Source organism: Trichechus manatus, unplaced genomic scaffold, assembly GCF_000243295.1.
Source record: "Trichechus manatus latirostris isolate Lorelei unplaced genomic scaffold, TriManLat1.0 scaffold00099, whole genome shotgun sequence".
Classification (NCBI taxonomy): domain Eukaryota; kingdom Metazoa; phylum Chordata; class Mammalia; order Sirenia; family Trichechidae; genus Trichechus; species Trichechus manatus.
In genome coordinates, this window is record NW_004444035.1 from 709694 (window position 1) to 735368 (window position 25675).

A 25675-nucleotide genomic window follows, 5' to 3' on the forward strand; every position below is an offset into this window, starting at 1 on the left:
AAATACCACAAGTGGATGGCTTTAACAAACAGAAGTTTATTCTCTCACAGTCTAGGAGGCTCAAAGTCCCAATTCAGGGTGCCAGCTCCTAAGGAAGGCTTTCTCTCTCTGTCGGTTTTGGGGGACGGTTCTTGTCATCAATCTTCCTCTGGTCTAGGAGCATCTCAGCACAGGGACCCCGGGCCCAAAGGACACACTCTGCTCCTGGCTCTTTTTGTTTGGTGGCAATGAAGTCCCTCTCCTCTCTTCTCAGTTCTCTCTTTTATACCTCAAAAGAGATTGACTCCAGTTACAACCTACTCCTGTAGATTGAGTCCTGCCTCATTAACATCATAGAGGTTAGGATTTACAACACATAGAATAATTACATTAGATCATGAAATGGAGGACAATCACACAATACTGGGAATCATGGCCTAGCCAGTGACACACATTTTGGGGGTACACAATTCAATTCATAACACTGCTTTGAAGAGGGCTTATTTGGTAGCACGGTGGGAACACTGAGAAGGTCTTTACATACGAAGTCTGATGTGCTAAGGATATAGAGAGAAATATCAAGGTAGCTTGAGAAGGAACAGGTGTTAGGGAAAAAGATATCTTTAGGATGGGGTGGAATACTTGAGCATGTTTGTTGGCTGAGAAAAAAAGAGTCAGTAGCAAAAAGAGACTGAGTGGAAAAACTAAGTTGGAAAGAGAACTTCTGAGGAATAGAGTAATGGGCATGATTTGGACCAAAAAGAAGACAGAAGGACTAACAGTCTCTTTGAATATGTGAAGGGTTGGTCATTTTGTAGAGCTGATGTAGAACTATTGTCCCTCTGACAGGGGCCAGAGAACAGGGTACTCATTTTTTCTGTAACAAGGCACTTAGGTCAGATAAGTCCTCTGTTTTTGAAGTCTACTGAAGGTGAAAAGGTGTTTATCAGTGTAAGTGTAGATGCAGTAGTCTCTGTAGTTTCTTCTGACTGAGGAGTCTTTAATTCAACTCTGAGTACATGAGCCACCTTCTTCCTGTGTCTACACTGCTTTCTGGGTTTTAGACACTTGAGGAGTGCCAATGCAGGCTAGTTTGTTACTCGTTAATAACAGTGTGTTTTTGTTGCTGTATAAAGATGTTATTAATGTGTGCTTCCAGTGGAACTAGTTTGCAATAACAAATCCATATTCTTGCTTGATGTCAATTATAAACCATGACACGAGTCAGAGATGGTATCTCTGACCACGGAGTAGAAGGAAACTTCTGGATTGAACCGAGAACTTGGCCACATTGACAGCATGTCCTCATTAAGTGGGACGGCCAGTCCAGTCAACACTGATGAAGATAATGGCAAGTACAGATCATTGACTGCTGGAGCTGGTAGAGGTCTCAGATGTCATCTAGCCCATCTCCCTCATTTTACAGATGAGGAAGCTGAAGCCCAGTGGCATGCCTACAGTTAGAATCCAGATTGTTATGGTTCACATCCAGAGCTCTTTCCACAACAATCTTCTTATGATATCATGATTACTTAATATGATTTGACGAAGTAGCTTTCAAAACCCGTTCTGATTAGATAGTAATGGATGAAACCATTTGAATCATCAGGTCTGGAGGGGGCTTGACTGGGTGCTTTGGGATTCCAGACAGCAGCAGCTGGAGTCCGTGCATGCAGGGGTGATGAGCAGCACTGAGCAAGTGGCACCCGTGACATGACTGTCCACAGTACAGGCTCTTGCATGTGACCTTGGCTGTATTGCCTCGATACTTTAGTGAACCACAGGTACGTGCACACCTTGGCACTTGTGCCTATTGTGGGTACTACACACATGTGCTTTTTCAACTTGTGTACTTCAGAATATGAGGAGGAGTGGGAATTTAGCCTCATGAGAGATAGTTCTCAAACTTCCATAATAATGTTGTTCTTAGTGCAGAAACAGATAAGTTGTGTATACTTCTTCACCAGGTAGCTACTGACTCAACAGAGCAAAGTTTCTCCAATTTGAAATTAATAAACAACTAGGAACTATGATAACTCAAGAAATGTTGTCTTACTTGCTATCTGTAGTGTGTAAATTATATGAAAATCTTCATTATAACAATATAATTTTTCTGGAATAAAACCAAGAAAAATAAACTTTGTGAAATAAAAATATGTCGTTTGTGGGGAAAAAGAAATCAATAAATATGTTCATTCCAAATTAAATCGTTGGCCTTTATATAATCTTAATTTAAAATCTGTTAATGCTCGACGCTTATGAAGTTGTTGTTTGTTTTCAGGTGACATCTTGTCGATTTCGACGCACAGCGACCCCATGTGACAGGGGCCGACTGCCCCCTAGGGTTTTCTAGGCTGTAATCTTTAAGTATCTCTATACTTAAACAAAGTTTTCAAGTAATTAAAAAGCCAATATCAATCTCTGATTTTATGTTCTTCTGAAAGGAATGATTGATAATATTACTAAAAAAGCCCTGAAATTAAGTAATTATATAAAGCAACCACTTCTTACAGGTACTTTAAAATAAATTACATGAAGTATTTTAAACTAGTTTTGAAAAGTAGATCACCAAGTCTTTCTCCTGTAGAGCTGCTGGGTGGGTTCGAACCTCCAACCTTTCAGTTAGCAGATGAGCACTTAACGATTGTGTCACCAGGACTCCTTGATACTCACGATGGGGGTGGCAGTTAGGTTCTTAGAGTATTGTAGTATTCTTTGAGTTATAGATACAAAATTATGCTTTCACAAATTAAAATATGCTGACATACCTTATTTCTAGAGAAAAGAGAACATATTGTTAAACATTATCTGTATACTTAGACAAAGCCAATGTCAATCTCTGATTTTATGTTCTTCTGAAAGGAATGATTGATAGTATTACTAAAAAAAAACCCTGAAGTTAAGTAATTATATGAAGCAACCACTTCTTATAGGTACTTTAAAATAAATTATATAAAGCATTTTAAGTTAGTTTTGAAATGTAAATTTGTAAATATAGACAAAAGTATTCAAAAATCCATTTGAAGTTATGCGTAGTCTTCAACATTTCTTACTTAGTAGGTGCTCAGTCAGTATGTATGAAGGGCTCTCCACGATAGCTAGACACTTGAGAGAATAATCTGGACTATTTATAAAAAGTTTTGAAATAGTCGCATAGGTCAGGCAAATAGTTTTTGCTTGAATTATCTGAACACTCTTACTCTTTCTTCAAACTTCTTTTTATGCTTAAGATACAGACAACACCGCACAAGTAAAAAAAGAACATTCTGCTATGATGACGTGACAATGAAAGGTAATAGTTATGAGTAGTAGTTTCCTAGGATGGAAATAAAAATCTGCTCAAAGGACCACTTGACGGACTTTTGCAACTAAATTTGCTAACAGATGAGACCTAAAGCTCCATTTTACCTGTCTTGGAGCGTTCCCACTTTGAGAGACTGACAAATTTTAGATTATCTCATGTAGAGATAAATAAACTATTTGAAGGTCCCATTTAATGATTAAGCTTTTCTCTGCTTACTCAGGTGCAAGAATATGTGATAACTAGAACTGGTTTTTATTCAATCAATTGTACAATTGATAGATTTTCCAGCAGCTCTAGCCTACGTTTATTCTGAAAAAATAGCAGTTTAGCTAATTTTGAGTCCAAAGTTCATAGAAGGCCAATTCTTAACTGTGGGTAGTCTCTATGACATTGTTAACTTTTAATAAGTCTGTCAATCTAAATGCAGTGAGTAGTCTTTTCTAAGAAAATATGTGGTTTTGTGAGCTAAATCAAAACTGGCTGGTCTTCACTGTGCATGCTGTGCCTTCCTATATAGTACATGCTAGGATTTATTACTGAAGGACGTGTTGAGGGGAAGAATGCTAGTATAGGGGAAATACTGCTTTTCTAACTTGATTTTTTTAAAATGTTTTAATTCCTTTCCATTTCAGCATTGCTATTTTCATTCGGTATCGTATATATTTGAACATTTTTTTCACACCACATCCATTTCTATTTATTAATCTGTAGTTAATTCCTCTAGTTTTCACGTTTAAATTTATGGATTTAATTGTTAAAAGAATGTTTTTTTTTTTCAAAATAACGATCATGCAATTTGTGTGTGTGTGTTGCAAAGAGGGTGTTCTAGTTTTTAAATACTTCTTAACCCTTTTGTTACAAACTTTTTATTTTAATATTCTGATGGCATATGTTTTCGGTATTGGAGTGCATGTTTACTAATTGAGTGTGTTTAAATTTTTAGTTGGTAATATGGATTTTGAGAAAGATCATCGGGTAATACAATCCACCAACGAGGTAGTGGCACTGTGGTGCCACCAGTGTGTGGTGTGACAGTATACCAATGGAAACTAGATACATAGTTTATTGTGGGCACCTTTCCATTAGGTCACCTGGGGAACCTTTGGTTTTCCAAATACGATGCAGAAAAACCCAAACAAACCCATCAGGGCTCCCTAACTATCATACAGGAAAGCTGTAATCATACTTGTAAGCTTTATCTCACAGAAATAAAGGGGAAAAAGGCAAATATTTACAAAACTAACACATCCAGCAAGCATCACCTAGTAGAATGCCCAACCTACACAACAGTGAGGCTCCAACTCCAGTCTGCTGAGCTTCGTGCGTTTCAAATGGGACCCACCTTGACACTAAATGCATTAGAACGGGAATAATGTGCTACCTCTGAGGTCCAGAGGCATAACGAGTGGCTGGTATACCATTATACAGCTTCCTCCCAGACCTCCTTTTATCAGCTTTACCTTTATCCTCTAGTCCAGAAATACCTGCTCTCATCAATTCCCATTCTGGAGGGCAAGTGGGATTGATTTTCAGTTTTCCCCACTGCTGCTTTGGGTTTTGGAGCCCTGGTGGCGCAGTGGTTAAGAGCTTGGCTGCAAACCAAAAGGCTGGCTGTTCAAATCCACCAGCCGCTCCTTGGAAACCCTATGGGGCAGTTCTACTCTGTCCTATAGGGTCGCTATGAGTTGGAATTGACTTGATGTCAATGGGTTTATGGGCTTTGGGTTTAACTTTCTCATGTTTTCTGAATCAGTTACTGTTCATCTGCTTAAGACGTTCTGGAGGGGTCTTGGTTGGGAGCTTTGGGAGCTTGGAAGCAACAGCTGGAGCCCCAGGTGCAGGAAGGGTGGGCTGAGCAACACTGAGGAAGGAGAGCCTCTGGCATAATTGTTGTTGCCTTCATTCCTCTTCTTCCTGTCCTTGAAGGTTTTTACCTTAAAAAAATCCTTTATTCTCTTTTAAAAGTTTATATCCTTCCCAGAGCAAAATATTTTAAAGTAATGTTTTCAAAAAAATGTGATATTTTTAAATTACATCCATTTCTTTGAGATGAAAAGCTTCTTATTTTTTTTAAAACTAGCTCTATTAATGAATTTATGTTTTGGTCCAGGGTTGTAATCTCAAATGTCTGTAGAGGCCAGGCAGGTGTTCTGGCTCCTTGCACTGGGTCAAAACCCTGGACAGGCAGGGGTCAGACACAATCAGTTAAGTTTGGGAGAATCCAAGAGCCATAAAGCTTGTGCCCCATTTCCCATTTGGGAATCTGGGAGGAGATGCTTGACCCAGGCTAACAGGAGAGCTGGGATGACCCTGTGGACAGGTGGAGAGCCAGAGGCCTGGGACAGCTCCCACCTCCCCACCCTGCTGACCCCCAAGGCTTGTACTTGGAGGGACAATTTCAGAAGTTCCTGTGTGTATCTAGTGAGGAACATAGAAAGTAGGTGAGAGAAGCAAGTTGGGGGCTGTTATGGATTGAATTGTGTCCTCCCAAAATGTGTGTCACTTGGCTAGACCATGATTCCCAGTATTGTGTGGCTGTCCACCATTTTGTCATCTGATGTGATTTTCCTGTGTGTTGTAAATCCTATCATTATGTTGTTAATGAGGTGGGATTAAAGACAGTTATGTTAAGGAGGTAGGCCTCAATCTACAAGATTAGATTGTGTCTTGAGTTAATCTCTTTTGAGATATAAAAGAGGGAATCGAGCAGAGAGGAGAGGGACCTCATTGCCACCAAGCAAGAAGAGCCAGGAGCAGAGTGTATTCTTTGGACCCAGGGTCCCTGTGCTGAGAAGCTTCTAGACCGGGGAAGATTGATGACAAGGATCTTCCTCCAGAGCTGACAGAGAGAGGAAGCCTTCTCCTGGAGCTGGCGCCCTGAATTTGGACTTCTAGCCTCCTACACTGTGAGAGAATAAATTTCTGTTTGTTAAAGCCATCCACTTGTGGTATTTCTGTTATAGCAGTGCTGGATAACTAAGACAGGGACATTGCCACAGGGCCACCAGAGTGAGAGGCAAGGTGACCTGAGGCAGAGACTGTGTGGCTGACTGCCTGGGCCAGGGCCCATATGGAGTTCACGTTGGAGATGCAAAGGATCTGAGATGCAAAGGAGCTGAGACATTTGGAGGTGGTGATAGAGATGCCATGTCAAGAAAACAGACCACTCATAGGGCAACATTTGTAGTAACTGTTAAATGGGAGACTATTTTGTCCTGTAAGCCTTCATCTTAAGTGAGAATAACAGCACAATTAGAAGAGCATAGTCAATGTCACTTAAATGTGTATGTAAAAAAAAAAAAATTTTTGAAATGGCGTATCTTTGGCTATGTGTACTTTCACCAAAAAAAAAAAAAGTTGAGAATTTAGAGGGTTAAAATGTTGTGGGGTTGTTAACCAATGTCATAAAACTGCATGTGTGTTACTGTTACATGAGAAACTATCTGTTCTGTAAGCCTTCACCTGAAGTACAATAAAATATTAAAAAAAAAAAAGAAAACAGACCACAAGTGAAATCATGGATTTCAGCAGTCCATACAAGCAGGACCTCCAGAGGCCAGCAGCACCCATCCTTCCTCAGGAGGCCCCCTAAACTTCTCGGCCTGGAGGGACACCCTGAGAAGGAGCAGGAGGCGGTGCTGAACCTGTGAGCACAGAGAAACAGCCCCGGTGGACTTTGAACCTTGAATTTGACTGAATATTCATCTGAAAGAGACACTTAAATTCAGAGATACCATTTTAAAGCAAAAGAAACTGTTTTAATCTGAAAGAAGTTGAATTGCCTTTAACTAGCAATTTTAATTCCCTATCCTCTCCGCAGAAATCAGGGGCTCATGAGAAATTATATATGAGTTATAGAAACTAAAGAAGCCACATTTTAAAAAAAAATATCTGAGTTAGTGTAAATGTCAAGATATGACCGGCCTCTCATTGGAATGCTGACTTTATCTGAATTCACTGAGTGCCACTTGCTTAGGTAGTGTTTAAAATGCTTTATGCATTTATTATGTATGTCACATCCAGTGGTATAATTTTTTAATATGAACTAAAGAAATCCAGGGAATTTCTCCCTGCATGCGCTATAAGAGTTCAAATAGATACAGACAACTGCAGATTGTGTCACAATACAAGATTGCTATTTGGCAGTTACTACAATTGCTGAATTTGTTAAGGAAAGACAATTAGACTTCTAAAAGTATCTTGATGCTTACATGTTTGATGGTCATAGTATCAAGGTAAATTTTGGAGTATAACATACAAAAAATTATTGCTGCAAATGTCATTAAGTTATTGCTAGCCCCAAAGATAAAAAGCGTTGTGAAACGTAATTAAATGCATGTTTTCGTCACACAGCAGCCATTTGTTTCCCATTCCCATTCCTCAACACACAATAAGATAACCACTGAAAAGCTTCGGCTTTAGATTTGGGGGCTACAATTTGCTATACTCCTGGCCAAATCCATTAACGTCTTACTGTGTGAACGCGTGTGGGTGAGTGCGTGCGAGCCCCTCTGTCTAAGACTTAAGCTTTGGGATAAAGGGTGACTGTGTCGTAGCCCTCGGGGGGCCTGGAGCGGGCTCGCGCGTGAGCTTCGCAGTACAGCTCTCCCTCCACGAAGAAGTAGCCCTTCTGTTTGAGGTTGAGGTTGCAGTCCGCACACACGAAGCACTCCGGGTGCCGGTACTTGTCCCGTGCCTTCACCACAGCACCACTGTTGGGGAACATGAGGTCAAGTAAAAACCACAAAACCAAAACCAATAGGAAACGGAGGGAGAAAACATTACAGATAAGGCAGAGGTTGCCTGTTTTGCATTTGGGAAGCAATGGCCTCCAGCTGTGGAGCTCTGTGTCATTGTCGGGGAAATCCAAGATCACCGTCATAAACCATCTCGTGTGTCTCTCTGATGTTTATGTATGGGTACTTCTCAGACTTTTAAACAAGTAGTTGATAAGGACGAATTGTAGACTCCTACTTCATGAGCATTCTCCATAGTTTCTTTGAAAGAGGGAGACACGATAGGGAGAAGACAAACACCTCTGTGAAGGGTCCTGATTTTGACCAAGATTGTTGTCTACACAACTAGATTGTTTGTCTTTTGGTGGTCCAGGATCTCTTCTGTGGAACACAGAGAGAACAGATCAAAGAGCAGAGATGGAATTCTGCGGGATGGGAGGAATTGCCTCTACTGTCAAAACCATTTACTCCAGCTTAGAAGCAATAATTGCTTTGGTAACATCATAAACGATCGTATTTTTACTGGGGCTCTCTCTCCCCCTGAGCTTCCTGCCCTGGTTTTTCCTTTCTGTCCCTCCCACGTTTTTCCTTTGCTCTATCCAGGCTTATCTCCCTCTGCCTTCCTGGGGTGTGTATCTTGGCTAATTGCACAGATGGCGCCTCAGTGTGTGAGCTAATGTGGAGAAAGAGAATACACGGATGGCAGCAGTGGCCATGTAGGACGGACGCCATGCAGAGGTTAGAGTTACCTGGTTCGCTTGAAGATTTGAACTAGCAGAGCAAGTGTGGCCATTTAAACGTAAAGTCTCTTGAAATGGGAGTTGACTGTATTTTTAAAATATATGTTAACATTTGTGTAACTTAAGAAACTGGGTAAAGATAATGTGTTTTCATTAACAACCTGACAACTCCTGTCTTTGTTTTTTGGGGTTTATACAGAAAAGGAAGTATTCAAAGACTGTACACCAACAAAGGAAGGGCTTTCTGAAGTGAAAGTTCTGATTCTTGAAACTGATTTTTAAAATGCTTTTGGGTCATTTTTTTTTTCCATGAGAGTATATCTGAAACTCTAAGTCAAGATTGTTGTGGCACATTACATACCCATTTTAGAGTACATCTAAGGAATGCTGGTTCCTTACATATGCTAAATGTTATGGAAATCAAATGATATATTTAAGCTTTTCATAATTGTCTTTTACATGTAAGGTCTTAAAGTATAAGAACTAGAGAACTGGCTCCAAGTTTTACAGTGAATTCCTGGGTTAAGATGACACTCACACAATGCCACTGCCACATTTGTCACAGAATGGCATCTTCTGCGCGCCTCCAGCACCGCTGTGAGCCTTTGTAACTGGAGCTCTCACACTCCGCGTTCCAGCAGGACGGTCCTCTGAAAAACAAAGCCTTTCCATTTATGGCCAGGGAACAGCTGGCTATAGTTTGTACTTTGTTTCTATTTTAAGGTGTGCACTTTAACCTAAAAGAATTCTTAAGTTGCGCCTGCACTACCATTTCAGAAGGAACAGGGTCGATTCAAGCATAAGAGACTTTGCTCTGAATAGAGCGTCTTGCAGAAAGGAATTAGTTAGAACATTTGTTGTTGTTGTTGGAGGGAGCTGGTACAAAATGCTCAAGGGAGCAGTGAACGCTTTGTATTTTTGTGCAGTGTTGAAAGTACAGTATATGTCTCTTGGGGGTGGAAAAGCACTGGATCCGGAGGACAGCGGCAGTGGGCTGGAGACCCAGTACTACTCTTACTGGCTGTGTGGCCTTGGACAATCCACCCTCTCTATGCCTCCATTTCCCTGTTTGTTATATAGGGAAAATGATAGTTCCTACCTCATTAGGTGCTGTGAGGATTAAATGAGATAACGTGTGCAAAGTGCTTAGCACAGTGTTTGGACCACAGTAGGGTCCACTGTGTCGTTGTTAGGTGCCGTCCAGTTGGCGTCGACTCATGGCGACCTTATGTATAACAGAATGACGGGTTGCCTAGTCCTGTGCCATCTTCACGATTGTTGCTATGTTCGAGTTCAGTTGCTATCTATAATGTCTTCACTGGCTAATCTTCAGAAGTAGATCACTAGGCCTTTCCTCCTAGTCTGTCTTAGTCTGGAAGCTTTGCTGAAAACTGTCCACCATGGGTGACCCTGCTGGTATGGCAGAGCTTCCAGCATCATAGCAACATGCAAGCCACCACAGTACCACAAACTGACAGATGGGAGTTGTTACTATTATTTTTGATTTTAAGGATGATGATAATGATACTCTGTAGTGTAGGGGGAGGGGAAGAAATTTTACAATATCCATTTTTAACTATATGTTATGATTCATAAGCTAAGCTAGCCTTTGACTACTGTGGATGGATTTGGTGTCTCTTACCTCTGGCTTCAGTTAGTGGCTATTGGAGAGCTCCTGGTGGTTCCTTTCCTAAACCACGTACTACCCAAATCCTTCTGAGCAAAGATTCCTTGGATTACTGACTAAAACCAAGTGTTAGACTTTCATTCCCGGTAGTGTCTTTGCTGGCCTCCTCTTCCCACCCCCACCTCCCAGCCTCTACAATGACACAGCAGCAGACATTAACGGCCGCTCACCGGGGTTGACCATTTCCTGGAGCACTCGGAAGGAGCCTGACTGGCGAGGCTGAGCAGGCTCATCCTGGTTGTGGTGGAGCATCCGGTACACATCAGACTGGGGGGGCACTGAGGCCACGGGTTCACTGAAACACACGTGTGGTGGCGGGGCATCGTCAGGAGCAGCGAGAGGCACTGGGTAAGTGTGGTCACTTACCCGTAACATGGGTAAGCGTGGTCACTGCATGTACAGCAACCTAGGACTTTCCAGTTAATTGTTACACTTAAAAATACTATGTGAGTATTCACATGGATTGCCTCGAAAATGTCAGTGAGTAATTGGGAGTCACACAGGCAATTTTCCATTTGGCAAAATACTTTGTAGGGCAACCGAAAGGTGACTGTTAAGAAACGATAATTTTTAAAAATAAGATCTGTGCCTGATGGATATATAGTTACAAATGTGAACAATATTAATTTCTCTCAGAAATAAGGTTACATACACACATTATAGAAAGTGTAGGAGTGAGCCCAATTTGATTATTTTGTCACAATTTTGTCAGTAAAATTCAGATTCATTTTTGATATTAAACTAAAAGTGTATGATTTAATTTTGTTTCTAAGGTTAATTTGATTTGTTGATTCCTGGAAATAACAAAAGTTACTGTTTTCTTTATAAATTGAAAAAATTCAACTTGTCAGTGTTTGACAGCACATAATGTTTAAGCTTTCACACATAAGTCTGTTATACTGACTACATTATATATTTTAAATAGCTACATTGTAGATCATTTACAACAATGATAGCAGCTGTATTTTAATACATGTTCTACAACGGTATTAATGATAAGCAATAACAATGTATCACAATAATACTACCAGTCAGGCACTACGTGATTCATTACCTTATGTCATTTAATGGCATCTAGAAAAGATAGTTGCTATCTGCACATATTTTTATTACTTGTATCATATTGGAAAATAAAAATTTTATATATCTAAAATTCTTTGACAATCGGCTTTGAGGTACATTACACTATCAGCTCAGTGTGTCTGTCCTAAGAGACGTCTTTACTGACCTGTTGTTACACAGCACTCTGAGGCATTACGATACTTTAACTTAAAAAAATGATGCTGTAATAATGAAGGAAGTAATAACATTTTATCCTGTGATAAATCTTTCTAACTAAAAAAGTTTGATGGTAAAATTACCTTGAACAAATATTCATAATAAAGAAGAAATTAGTCAACAGAGGTCAATGGAAATTAAATATCTACATTACTATTGTGAGGTATTCACTTGTAAACCTTTAGCCACAGTAAACATCTTAAATGAAAAAATAATTACCTCTCCACAAGATGTTGTTAGGACAGAGAAGAGGTGTCATCTCTTATAAATCTCTGAACCTTCCATCTCTTCCCAGTTTTTGACCCCACAAAGGTGAGATAATGGGTATACTAGATTATACATCACTTTTGAGAAGTATTATACTGGACACTTGTAAAGTACATTGTAGCTTTCAAAAGACATAGACATTTAGCCCTTACATGATTTCGTTTTATTGCTATCACATAAAGCTCTACTGAGTTAATTCCTCAAGTCTCCTTTATCATCAGGCCTACATATTTGCAAGAAATCGTTAGTATTTTTTCTAAGAAGTTTTTCACATAGTTTTCTTTCCATTAAGCCTTAATGTTAAAAGACACCCGCAAACTCGACATTGCCCACGTGTTTAGTTAATGTGCCCACGGTACAAAAAGACCCGTATTACCTCATCGAGGGTGTTTCCCCTAGAGCTGTCGAAACCTGACCCTGAAGTGTTTCCATAATATTGTCATCTGAGTACAACTGCATAGGTGTATTAAACTGAGCATGGACAATCTTCACACCGGGAAGTTCCATTTCCAAAGGAATGTTAGGGGCCATCTTAGCAGCAACTTTCAAGTCACCTGGGCAAATAGTACTAAGAGGGCTGACGGAAGAGGGGGTGCTACGTCCACTGCCACCATCAATACCGGAGGGAGTGCTGCTTCCACTGTGTTAATGACACGCCACAGAGATGACAGAAGAACCAGAAAGTCCAGACACACAACACAGAGAACAAGTGCAGAGAGGTGAAAATGAGTGCAAGACACGAGAACTGAGAGGTCAACTACATCAAATTAAAACAAAACGATTATTTCTGGCAAGAATTTATTTTAAAAAAGGGAAGAAATTAAGAAAATTCATGATTGATAGGCGATATTGCATTTTTTGGCTCTGTTCTACCGGGCACTATGTATGTTGAGTGTTAAATGCAGAAAGAGTTGTATATAAAGTCAGTAGAAAAAGAGGCAACTATCCTTTCGTTAAAAAAAAATAGGCCAAATAATTTTAAACTTGACACTATCCAGACAAATGATGCTGGGAAATTATATTGACCAGACATCCATTTACTTTTCTGAAGCTGAATATTTAAAATTAAAATATTAATGAATGGTCCTTCACAAATTGTAACTGAATATAAAGCATGAAGATTCAGTCAAATATTTGAGCTAAACTTTTCAAAATAAGAAGTACGTTTCAGTAATGCAGTTGAGCTATAAATGAATAGTAATTGGGAACTAGTAGATTATGTGGTAAAGATTATGTTTTAAGGCAATTTTATAAAAGTTTTATTGCCACTATTTCATTTCTTTCTATTTTAATTCTTTAATTTTGTGAAGAACACAGTTTTAAAAACTGTTCAGCAGTTTAATTCAGACTCTGGGAACAGCCAATAAATGCTTGTCACCTTGAAATAAATGATTAGAGGGTGAATAAGGTGATCTTGACTCTTTAGGACACTATCTGGGGCAAAGCTAAATTTCTTTCAGACATAGTCATTTCACGTAAAAATTTGGAAGCACACATTTATTGCCATGCACATTTTTCATTTCCTTTAAAGGACAAACTGAGGGAGAATTATTAAAACATCAGAAAGGCCAGTCATGCAAATTTAGAAACAATTGGGGAGGTTTCACATTCTCTATGAAACTGGATAGGAGGCCAGTAGACATGCCAACAACAGTAACTCATTTTCCTACGTGCATTTTATGTGTAGCAGGAGAGATGCATTCTACAAGGAAACAGAATCTACTAAGAGATTAAAAAAAGCACAGTCCTTCAAGATAAAACCAAAAAGGTATTAGCATTAATGTAAGCATCTGCCGCGCCTGCCAGCTAGCCTGGCTGTAAAGTCAAGACAGAACAGGTTTCTATAGTGTGTTTACCTCAATGTCAGTGTTCTCTCAGGTCCAAGGGTGGCCCCTTACCTGCACTGACTGTACTCTCTAGGGCTGCTAATGCTAACCTCAGCCCCACAGAGATGGCAAAACCCAAAAGGATTTGGGCAGTGATGAGTTTAACTTCATCACTGTTGTTTCATCAGCCGGATTAGTCTGGACAGCTCGTGTTACTAGATGGATTTTTAAATTTTTTTGTCTTGTGTTAACCGGTTCAACCATCTACACAGCTTAAACTAGGTAAAAATCGACCCACTCCTTCACTTCCTGACTGTTTAGAATCTGTTAGAAACTCAATGTGCAAACTGGTTAGATCACATACAAAAATGTCAGGTGGCCTATTCACCATTTCCACAGCTTTAACACTACAACGACCCCTGAAATCCATTTCACCGGGTGAAAGAATAGAAGTCAATGTTCCGTTGTAGGGCGGTTTAGTCAGGATCCTGTGGTTTTGACCTAAGGGTAAGGAAGCTCATGACACTGTAGTTTAGGATTTTGGAACACTGAGTTACACGTTGGGAGACTTTGGTTCAACAAGTGCTTATTGACCAGTCTGACTGCGCGCGCTGGACGTAGCCCTGGCTTGCGCATTGTCCTAGAGAATTGACCCAAAACCAAGAAGTCACTTTCCTCTCAGTGAGATGCGGTCAGTGCAAATGCAGTCAGCACAGATTATACAAAAATGAAAATTATAGTTCTTTAGAAAGCATTAAAGGCTTATGATTAGGGCTCAAGGCAGGCAGATTGCCACCGGATTACTTATCCGGAACTGTTTATTGATAGGCAAAGTTATGATCAATTTAGAGCTTACATATGTACCTTACTTTATAGTTGTAATTAGAGATTCTTTTTCTGTTAGTGTTCTTGCATACATGCATGTTTGTGTGTATAATTTTATTTAAGCAAAGATTGTGTCTTCTATTTCCTTAGTTCCTTTATCACTCTATTTAGGGCCCAGCGTCTATTGAATATTAGGAAACAGACCCTAAGCAAACAAGAATTACTGTCTACAACTTTCTGGGCTGATTTTAAAATATCTGATGCTTTGCAAAAGTAGTTTTCATGGACTTCGGTCACTGTGGATATTACCGTGAGTCACCATGGCCTCTTCCTGGCAAGCTGTCCTGAGGAGGATGTAGTGACTTGGCAAGATCACCTGTAAGGTTGACAGGAACTCAACCATGTTACCCCTGATAGGTCTTTACACAGGGAACCAATTTCCCTGGGGTGTGTGCAGACATTTTCAGAGATTTCTGGAAATGCCTTGTCCAAAAACCACTCCCAGAATTCCATTTTATCATTTGGATCTATAAAATACCTTGTATATATTTTTAATTATAGCTCTGGTTTTAAAATTTTACTTATTTGCGTACAAAAATACTGACTTTTAATATACGTCAGTTATAATGAAATGATGAAAAGAATCATAGCTAGTAACAAAACTCCAGGGAGATGAACATACTACCAGTCTAGCGTCTCCAACTTCCTTCTGATGAAAGAAAAGAGTAAGTTGTTCATTAATAGTGTGGTTGTAGATGGCATGCAGCCACTCAAAATCCCACCCCGATGAAGAATCATTTGGTGGGAACAAGAAATTCAGAAGCTAGAGCAGTTCGTGAGGGGGCATACGGAAAAGGAAGGGTCATCAAGGGATTTTGAAAATTCTGTCAGATTTGTGTACTGTACTTGTTTTTAATGAAAATCCTCTCACCCCTGTTCCTTCCTTCCCCTCATCCAAACTCAGCCATATGAAGAAGGCACCTTCAAATGATAAAATCATGAGTGGCTTATCATTATCACCCTGTTTAAAATGAAAATTAAAATACAAAAGAAGGGATCTCCCTAACTTGCCCCGAATTTTTATAACATGAAATGTGTTCTAGGTCATTAGCAGAGACATGGGTCCCTCTAATGCATCATTTTATCTTAGCCTTCTGAAGTCACGAGGCTCAAGTTAGTGGACTTAGTCATGCTAACCTGAAAGGAATGCAAGGGTATTAACTTCACAACGCTTCTTTTGGAAATTGTATATTTCTTCAGTAGTATACTTGCATTTTAACTTTTAATCCAGCGTTGTTATGTTATTGGGGATGGGGTGAGTGGAGAAGCTGTTGAGGGTGGAGAAACAGAAGAAGACGTAGAGGGAAACCGAATGGAAGCAAACAAGGAGGAGGAAAAGATTGTGCAGACTTTCGAGAATGAGGGAAGGGTAATAGCTCCTAACTCTTTTTGACACTCACTCAGGAAATACTGGGTACTCGGGATTTTATTCCTGTATTTGATGAGTATTTATTTACTCGCTGTGTTTCTAGGTGCTGAGGGTGTTGAACCAGTCAGACAAGGGCCCTGTGGACACTGAGCTTAGAGTCTAGTGAGGAAGATCTATTTGGTGGTCATTGCCTTCTCAGCGTCTTTCTCCTGCCCTTCTCACCCTTAGAGCTCCTTTCTGGGTTTGATGTTACAGAAATTGTCAGCTGATTTTGAGGCAACCCTCTAGCCCTGACTCTAGCTTATAAAAGGTCTGCACACGGAGACCATATGTGAAGTAGTGGCCATCCACAGGAAGGGTCATACACTCAGATGTCCACAGGGGCCAGGAGGGTCACACATACATGAAAATGGGCCAGGAATAATACATCTAGGAGTGATGGGCATTTTGACAAGCTGGAGACTGCACGTCCCATCTAAGGATTTTAAGATTTTAAACACCGGGATGGTAAAAATAAAGCACACCTGAGAAATTCAATCCACCTAGGACCATCAGGAACCCTGGCTGTGCAGTGGTTAAAGCACTTGGCTGCTAACCAAAAGGTCAGCGGTTCAAACCCATCAGCTACTCCTTGGAAGACAGACGTGGCAGTCTGCTTCTGTGAAGATTACAGCCTTGGAAACCCTATGGTGCAGTTCTACTCTGTCCTGTAGGGTCACTATGAGTCAAATTGACTCGATGGCAGTGGGTTTGGCTTTTGGTTTTGATGGACCGACAGTTTGGGACATCTGATATAGATCATTATTCAGTGTTCCTAACCAGTTAGGAAAGAGCCCTTGTGGTGCAACAGTTAAGTGCTCGGCTGTTAACCAAAAGGTTGGCAGTTCGAACCCACCGAGCAGCTCCACAGGAGAAAAGACCTGATGATCTGCTCCCGTAAAGATTACAGCCAAGAAAACCTCATGGAGCAGTTCTACTCTGTCCCACGAGTTGCTATGAGTTGGAATCAACTCGACAGCAGCCAACAACAACCAGGTAGGATCAATCCAATCTAACCACCAACCTCCTTTCTTTGAGCTGATTGATTTAGCTGCGGTCAGAGGGGTGGGTTTGAGGTTTCCTGAAGTCACTATTTCCTGCTATCAAAATACAAGGCATTACTGTCCTCTCCCTTAGGTTAGAGTTCAATTTCTAGAGTAGACATTCCAAAAGGATCATCTGAAGATGATCCATTTCTCTGATTGACAGACAACAATTAAGAGCTGGCTCATTATTATTCCAGTTTGTACATTGCTATCCTGGGTCATGCAAAAGGGTTAGTCAGCTCGGCTGATAACCAAAAAGTTGGAGGTTTGAGTTCACCCAGAGGTACCTCAGAAGAAAGGCTTGGTAATCTACTTGAGAAAAATCAGCCATTGAAAACCCTATGGGGCACAGTTCTCCTCCGACACCCACGGGGGCGCTGTGAGTCAGAGTAGACTTCACAGCATCTGGTGGGGGTTGTGGTGGACCCAAGAGAGAAACCACGAGACCTCACTTCTTCCTTACTCTTTCTTTATCCTGCTTTTCCTCCAAGGGAAAACATTCTCCTCCAAGTGGCCTTTCTGCTTTTGAAAATTTAGTTTTATGTAAGAGCTAGAATTAGTGGGATTTCCCAGTGGGCTCTGAGGTGCAATGAGCGGCAAGTGCTGAGGTGGGAGGATGGGAAGAACAGGAAAACCACCCAGCTTTCCCACGTAGTCGCCACCTGCTTCCCCTCTCCTGACCAGGGGCTGGTGTCCGCTTTCCTTCCTGCTGGCTGGCTTTCCTGACCTGGTACGGTGCCTGTCCACCTGCCTCAAAGTTCACTGTGTTCCGAATGGGATCCCTGGAGCAGCAGGGGTACTAATTATAAATACCCGCAGTGATTGCACAAAATCCCACAGCTCTATAATCTTGTCAGCGTTTACTCTTGGAAATGGAGGTTATCTGACATCCGTTCTCTCCGCTAAGCGAGTTTGTTTCTTTTGCTTTTGAACTACGTTTCAAAATGAGCAAAGTCACTCCAAACACCTCAAAGTTACTTTGTGTGGTGATTAGTAAGGATTTAATGAAAGAAGCATGCACTCCAAACTTCGCAATCTCAGAGTTTATGACCTGCTTCGGCCTGGGATTGTGAAAGGTTTGGGCCGAACATTGTGCTTGTGTTCAAAGTAGTTCACATCCTGTAAAAATAAAGAGTTAGAAACGTCCCTCAGTGGAAAATCAATATGCTTTTTTAGATAAAATTAAATGAATGGTAATTTTACAGAGAGAATTTTTTTACCACCAAATATTCATGTGACTAAGAAGGGTGATGGAACCAGGGCAGTTTCTTCTTTTTAAACATCTATTCACTAAATGTTCAGGAACTGGCTGATCGGGCTGGAGAACATTAGAACCATGTTCTAGATGCTTGTCTTGAGAATAAAAATCTGATAGTGCCTCCAGGAAAGTAAAAATGAAACAGCAAGAGCTGGACTTTTGAAAGGAAAAGAAACCATACTATCTCTGTTAAGAACATTGTGACCGTAAGCTGAAAGGCGAGTACTTACTTTTGAGGTGAGCTAGGAATGAGACCCCGCAGCTGTCCGTGAAGTGCATCTTGTATATTGCTAGTTGAATAGAGCCCAATTGGTGAGTTATAGGAAGCGCTCACTACCTGTCTTTTGTCGTCAATGTTTGCTGCTGCAACAAAAGGTTGGGCCCTTCTGTTGTGTGCGGTACCAATGGGTTTGAATTCCTGTACAATGGCAGACAAAATACACAGAGCCACAGAGTGCGCAACAAAGCCGTTAATGAGCAGAACTAACAGCATTGCTATTGTTAATAAAGGCATCATGACCCACTAGGAGATGAATTACCTGCTTAGAGAAGGAGTTGGGCATAAACCTATGATTATTCTGCAAAATGTACATGTGCCATATTTATCTACCAAATGTTAAGGTACAAAGGCTGTTGTTGCTAGGTATCGTCGAGTCGGTTCCGACTCATAGTGACTCTGTACAACAGAACGAACCACTGCCAGGTCCTGCACTGTCCTCACCATCGTTGTTATGCCTGAGCCCATTGTTGCAGCCACTGTGTCAATCCATCTGGTTGAGGGTCTTCCTCGTTTTCGTTGACCCTCTACTTTACCAAGATGCAAAGGAAATGACGTTATTCAAAATATTGCAAAACAATTCAAACATTGTATCTCCTGTCTTCTCCCTGTTGACTTCTACATCGAGAACTTTTAAGAAATTCCAGTGTGACTCATTAGAATACAGAGATTTTGTGTCAGAAATGAGATTTTGGTTTATGAAAAAATTACACTTATTTTCTCAAGTAGAACTTATACCTGCTTCCTCTTCTTTCATTAATATCTTGATAAAATTGCCCCAATTTTAAGAAATGGGGGAATAAAACATAGGCAGTAAAAGAATGAGCTTTTATGAATAACCATACTGGATCATTTTAACAATCCAAGTAAAAATTCTGTTGTGGCTTTATACCTGTAACAGCACAAACAACAAAAATGCTTAATTTGGAACAAGTTATAACTTTTCTTAGAAAAAAAAACGACAAGAATTAAGACTGTTTTTCCTTAGGAAAGTAGGAATAACATTTATAGAAAACCTGTTTTTTAATGTGATGATTTCATGTGTGATTAAAGAACTCTTTATGTTTACTCTAGTCCCAGAAAGGCTAAAGTCAGTACTTCAGAGACAGCTAACATAATGATTCCACCAAAGGATTTTCGTTTTATTGCTTTTGGGGGAAAGGACCAAACATCAAAGTTCTAAACTCCCAGTCTAAAACATGCCTGAATGATCTGAAATCCTATAATTATTATGTTCTCCAGTTTTTATGTAGATTTATAAGTTTTGTAAAGCCATTAAAAATTTTTTTTTCTTCTGAACAACAGAAGAAAACCAAAGAGGAATGCTAAAATACATGAGCCAGTTCTCTTTCTGAATCTTTCCATGTGGCAGAATTAATAAGATAAATCTTTATAAAAATATTTTCACTCACACATTCACATCAACTTCACTTACTTTTGTAAATGTGCCATGAATGTCTCACACAGATTTCAAATTATGAATTTATAATTATTTGAAATGTTTCTGGAAAGAAATCATTTTTATTTAAAAAAATGAAAAGATAGTATTCTTGTTCATGTCACTACCGACGAGGAAGTTGTGAGATGGTACTTTTCTGTTTCCCTTCCTTAGCCTCGGAACTAGAGTTTCACACTAGCAAACACCAACAATTTCCTGCTGGACCCCAAGCTGCAGAATGCTTTTTTCTTTTTTTGGTTCCCTTGATCAGGCACTCATTTCTTTCTCCCCAGCAAGGCCTTCTGGCAAAGCATACGTTTTTGGAAGGAAAATGGCTATAACAAGGCAGAAGGGGGTGCAGCCTCAAATGCTGGCCTACTTAGTCTTTAACTCTTGCTGCCCCAAAGCTCATGACACCTGAATATTCGTGATGTGGTAAAGAACAGTTTTTTGCTCATCAACATTTGACAGCATATTTTAACAGCCTCCTGAACTTGAAGGTCTAAGTTAAATAAAACTTAGCCTGTGATTCTATAGGGATTGAATTGACTGAAATTTCATTGATGCTCTTTTTTTCCTCCATAAAAATGGCTCTCTGCCAAGGAGTTGGCTGAGTGACTACATAGCTGCTGCTGTTACATAGCAAAGTGTCTAAAACAACCAAACGTGGCTTTAGAAAAATGCTGAGTCCCAGAACATGTGACAATGGATGGAGTCAAACATTTATAAAGAGCTACAATCTGATTGTTTTAGTTGATTAAATACTGAAGTTGGATTGACTGTATTTTATGATTAACCATTGTGATTGGCCATTATTATGGCATAAAAAAGTGAACTGGAAATTATTGTAAGTAATAACAATGGCCATGACCTAAGCCATCATTAGTATTTTTGATGTGAAGGAAGATAGAAGGCTAATTGCATTATAATTTAGCTTTGGTGGATTATAAATCCTCAGGCTAATTAAAAGAGTGAATCAGGCAGGACCGAATGCCTCAAGTCTGTGGAACATAGCTTTTCTGTTTTTTTTAAACAAATTATGTCCTGCCTTAAAGATCTTGGTAAATAGAATTTAATTTACAAAAATTGGTTAACATAAAATGACTTCACTGGGAAAAAAATTGCTACTCTTATTTCTTCTCAGCCTTAAAATGACAAATAAACATGGATGATGATGGCCATGTAAATGGGGCAACTTCCCTGAAAACAGTATTTACCCGCTGATGATCCCTCGTAGTACCCCTAGATAGCAGCACGTAAGTTAATTGGCTCCAAGCTTTTTCTTTTCCATTTTCCATTTTGGCTATATATTGCAAAGGTGACAAACGTGTAATTTGTTTTAAAAAAAAAAAACCTCTCTATTTTTCACTCAGATCATAAAGCTATTTCTAATGCAGGCTAGAAACATTTGTATTTAGGCTTTGCAAAGCATTAGTTCATGGGCTGCTACAGTCATTCCAAACAGCACGAGGAAGTGTGTGCATGAGAGGTAAACAGGAGATTTAAGCCCTGCACTGAGCGGCAACATTGTATCCAAATCTTACATCACTGTTGATGGTCTAACATCATCAAAGGACAAAACCGATTAGAAGCCTGCTGTTCCACTTTAAATCCTTTTTATTTTTCCTGGAAAATCATGAGCTACACAAAATACAGTAAAAAATTTATATTGCAGTTAATATAGTCCGGCTCTTGTGTTTATCCTATCCAGACAAAACCATACCAATTATTCTTATCTTTTAGGAATTCAATAAGTAATCATTCCAATTAACTAATGCATCTTGAAATATAATGTTTAAACCTTTGGAGCTTATATTAAAGGGCATATTTTATTTTGGATTAATAAAATGCTAGAGCTGCCAGAGTGAAGTCTAGATAATTCGACAGAGCTCTGCTGACACTGGGGAAAAGCAGCTTTTGACAACAGCCTCCCAAGTCCTTGGAATGACCTCAGCAATGATAGCATTCAAAGATGGTTCATCTTTCGATTTCGTACTTGGAGAAGTCCACAGATGATAAATTCAGTCCAAGGACTGAGGCCATTTCCAGATCAAAGAGAAATAGCACATTTGATTCACACATGTAGACACTTAGAAGAAAAAAATGTCAGGGGAATGAGGGAAACAAACTATACCAAGCAATCAACTATTTGATCAAACCGCACTGAGGAAATGACTCTATTGAAATGTACTTGGAATTTATGAACAATCACCCCTTCCTCACGCTCACTCCTCACATGGAAAATAAAGTCACCCTTAAACAACCATTTTTTCTTCAGTGATCTGTTTCAAGTGTTTTCCATATTTCACTGTGGAGGAGTTTGGGGAAATGGGAATTATGAAAGCTTGTTCTGTGTAGGCTGCCTTCCAGTTGCCAAAGCATTGTAGATAAAAGTTGTTTTCATGAAAATACTGATGACTTCAATCCACATTCCATTTGACTGTGCGTGGAGGTACATCTTTACTATCAAATCTTCTATGTCAAGATTCCTTCATGTGGAAAAGCTTTTTTCTTGTTTAGAAAAGAACCATTTTTGTTTCTGAAAAGCATCTGTCCAGTATTGTGATAACTACATGATACCTTTGAGTCCCTTGCCTAACTTTAAACAAAGCTGAGGTTATGTTTTATTGAGGAATGCAAGCTTTGAAGAAGGGCAGAGAACTCTCCCGCTCTGCCTTTACTTTAGACTAGAGCGAGGCTTTGGATAGAAAATGAGTGCACCTGCCCACAGGCCACGCTCAGAATTCCACGGAGGAAGGTTTTAAACGTCTGGGCATTGATCAAACAACCTCTATGGTTCTTTTCAAGCCTAAGAGTCAAGTCAGAATTAGTAAAAACAAATTTTAACTATTTAATGACAGCCTGGAAAAGTGAAAAATTAAAATTTTGTATACTGTATATTATTACTATGACTGGGCAAGGAAAATGCCCCAAAGCCTTTCCAAAGAGAAAAAGACTGAAAGACATATACTAACATTTTATTATTTGTGGCTGGGCTTGGATGATTAGGATATAGTGTTTTTTCATCAACAACTAAATATTCCTTTTAAAATGAAAAAGTATTTTATTCCAGTAGCAAAGGTAAGATAACTTACAATAAAATTTTGACTTAGATTAAGATATAAGAATTCAAGTAGTATATTGCTCAACGGCATTTTACTATTAGTCTTCAGTGGTATCTTTAGCATGATGTATTAATGGTGTTAGTTTCAGTGACTGACACACCTGTGTTGTGCAGAAGATCGCTTAATTTGCAAAGTTCCTACTTTGAAAACAAAAAGACATCTCTTTGTATGGCTTTGTATTAATTCAAGAAAATAAACAGGCATACATACAGAACTATAGCTTCGTGTTTCTCCAATCTCAGTCCACAAGTTAAAATTCACTGTTTGATTTGTATCACCTCATTATGTCCTAGTTTATGCTGTAGGGTTTTCAGATAGCAGAGGCTGCGCTGAAATTTAGCTGTTTTGTGGAGGGAATGCTTGTCCTGAGCTGCCACGTTGTATGAACTGGTCATGCAGAAATCTGGCTTGAGAACTTCGTAAGGAGTAGGAATGACTGGTCCTCTGGGGGAAGAGGTGAAGCTGTTCTGACCTCTGAGCCCTTCAAACACTGGCCTCTTGGAGAGAACTTCAGTCAGAATTCGTTGTGACTCAAACTAATGGAATGTTCGAAGGCTCTGTCTGCCTGCCTGCTGTAGCCCTTAACCCTCTCTTCACCTTTTTTTTTTAAACCTATCTTTTTCCTGTTTGTAGTATCGTAAGTATCCATAATGTCTAAGCCAACACACAGAACACAGGGGATAACACATGACTGGCCAGAGAATACAGTATTTAAAATTACAATTATCCTTAAAGATTCAATATGTGGGATAACCATTGTTTTTGTGTGCCATTGAGTTGATCTGACTTACAGCAACCCTGTAGGACAGAGTAGAACTGCTCCATAAGGTTTCCTGGTTGTAACCTTTACGGGAGCAGATCACTAGGTCTTTTCTCCTGCAGAACCGCTGGGTGCGTTTGAACCACCACTCTTTCAGTTAGCAGCCGAGCACTTAACCATTGTGCCACTAGGGCTCCTTGGGATAACTAACCATAGTCATAAATGAATACTTACAGTTTTGCAAAAGAGGCCACTTCTAGAGCTACTACTCAGGGATTGCCCTTAAATTCCAATTCTGGAGACATGTTAGTAAGACACAGATTCTTATCATGGTCCAGCCTCACCCTGTGCTTGATAAATGCTTGCAGAATTCCACTCCGTTTGTCCTGGTGATGGTAAGCAGTTGCATGGTCGATGTATGCATGTATATAAGCCTTACATTTTCTTTTTTTTCAGCACCACTTGGTCACTTTTTCTCATTGTTGCCTCCGAGTGATGAATGGACAAGGGTGGGCTGAAGCAGGTGGGCTTGGGCGTGACTGCAAATGGTGACATTGGAGGGACAGCTCTGCCTCCAGAACTTTTTTTTTCTTCTTTCAATCTTTTCTTCCATCAGAGAAAATGCTAATCTGAGGGGTTACTCTTCACCAGCCCACCAACTGACCAGGGTGAGCTGCCCCACCAGCACCATCAGCCTTCAGATCCCGTCTCACTGCTCGTGTTACCTGCCCCATCCACTGTATCCTTGGCTCACTTCCCCTGAAGAATTAAATTCCTACCTGACCTACACACCCCACTCAGTTTTCAACGTCACTTTTACAATGCACCAGCTGGGGGTGGTGGCAGAACACCATCTGAGAACTGGTTCCCAGGATTGGTCCTGGGCAGTGTTAAAATATGCAGTTTGTCTTTCGGTTCTCTGGTTTCTTTCCGGCCTCTGTCAGCTGTTTATTGAGCAGTTGAGTGCCATGCCCCAGGGGATTCTGGGTGAAGAGAACAACAACAAATGGCTTTCCCCTCACGAATGCTCTGTGTCCCGCTCACTCCCTTTGGGGTCTGTTTTCTCCTCTTTTTGCTCTTAGTGGTTTTTAGACTCAGGCTCTCTCTTCCCTCCAGTCAAAAATCTAGGACAAGAACCTAATAAATCATTCCACTGAATATTAAATTACTCGGGCTGTTTCTTGTCCTGGAGGGATTGCCTTTTAACTGAAAATAAAGCTTTAATCCTAAGTAACCTGCAATGGTACTTGTAACAGAGAAGGCGTTCCTGGTCTTTAGGAAGCCCTATTACACAGGCAGCTTCTGCTCTCTCTGCTGAGAAGGCCCAGGAGGCGGCTGACCAGGGAGAAGACCTTCCACTGAGTTGAGGATCTCTATGTCTCCGGGTGGCAACAACGGTTTGTCCTCAGCCACTAACCATAAGGTTGGTGATTCAAACCCACCCAGTGGTGCTGAACAAGGAAGTCCTGGCAATCTACTTCTGAAAAATCAGCCATTGAAAATCCTATGGAGCACAGTTCTGTTCTGACACATCTGGGGTTGCCATGAGTTGGAATCAACTCTATGGCAACTGGTTTTATGGGCAATGCAATGGAGTAAGTTCTATCTTATTTAAATCTTAGAGAAGACCTATGAGATACATATATTTATGTTACGTGTAT

At 40.1% G+C, this 25675-nt stretch overlaps 1 protein-coding gene across 4 annotated transcripts in view; it reads right to left on the reverse strand.

Annotated features, from left to right (window-relative positions):
• Positions 1–7736: 7736 nt before the first annotated feature.
• The window catches only part of PDLIM3 (PDZ and LIM domain 3), a 31793-nt gene continuing 13854 nt past the window's right edge, over positions 7737–25675 (reverse strand). For 2 of the 4 annotated variants that reach the window (XM_004382770.2, XM_004382769.2), the window contains 4 exons: positions 18208–18275; positions 10607–10741; positions 9298–9423; positions 7737–7995 (listed from right to left, as the gene is read on the reverse strand). In XM_004382770.2, coding sequence (XP_004382827.1) covers positions 7806–7995; positions 9298–9423; positions 10607–10741; positions 18208–18275 — 519 coding nt within the window. In that variant the 3' untranslated portion in view covers positions 7737–7805. Of the gene's footprint in view, positions 7996–9297; positions 9424–10606; positions 10742–12367; positions 12632–18207; positions 18276–18644; positions 18833–25675 lie in introns of all 4 variants that reach the window. The other 2 variants (XM_004382767.2, XM_004382768.2) reach the window with 2 other exon arrangements.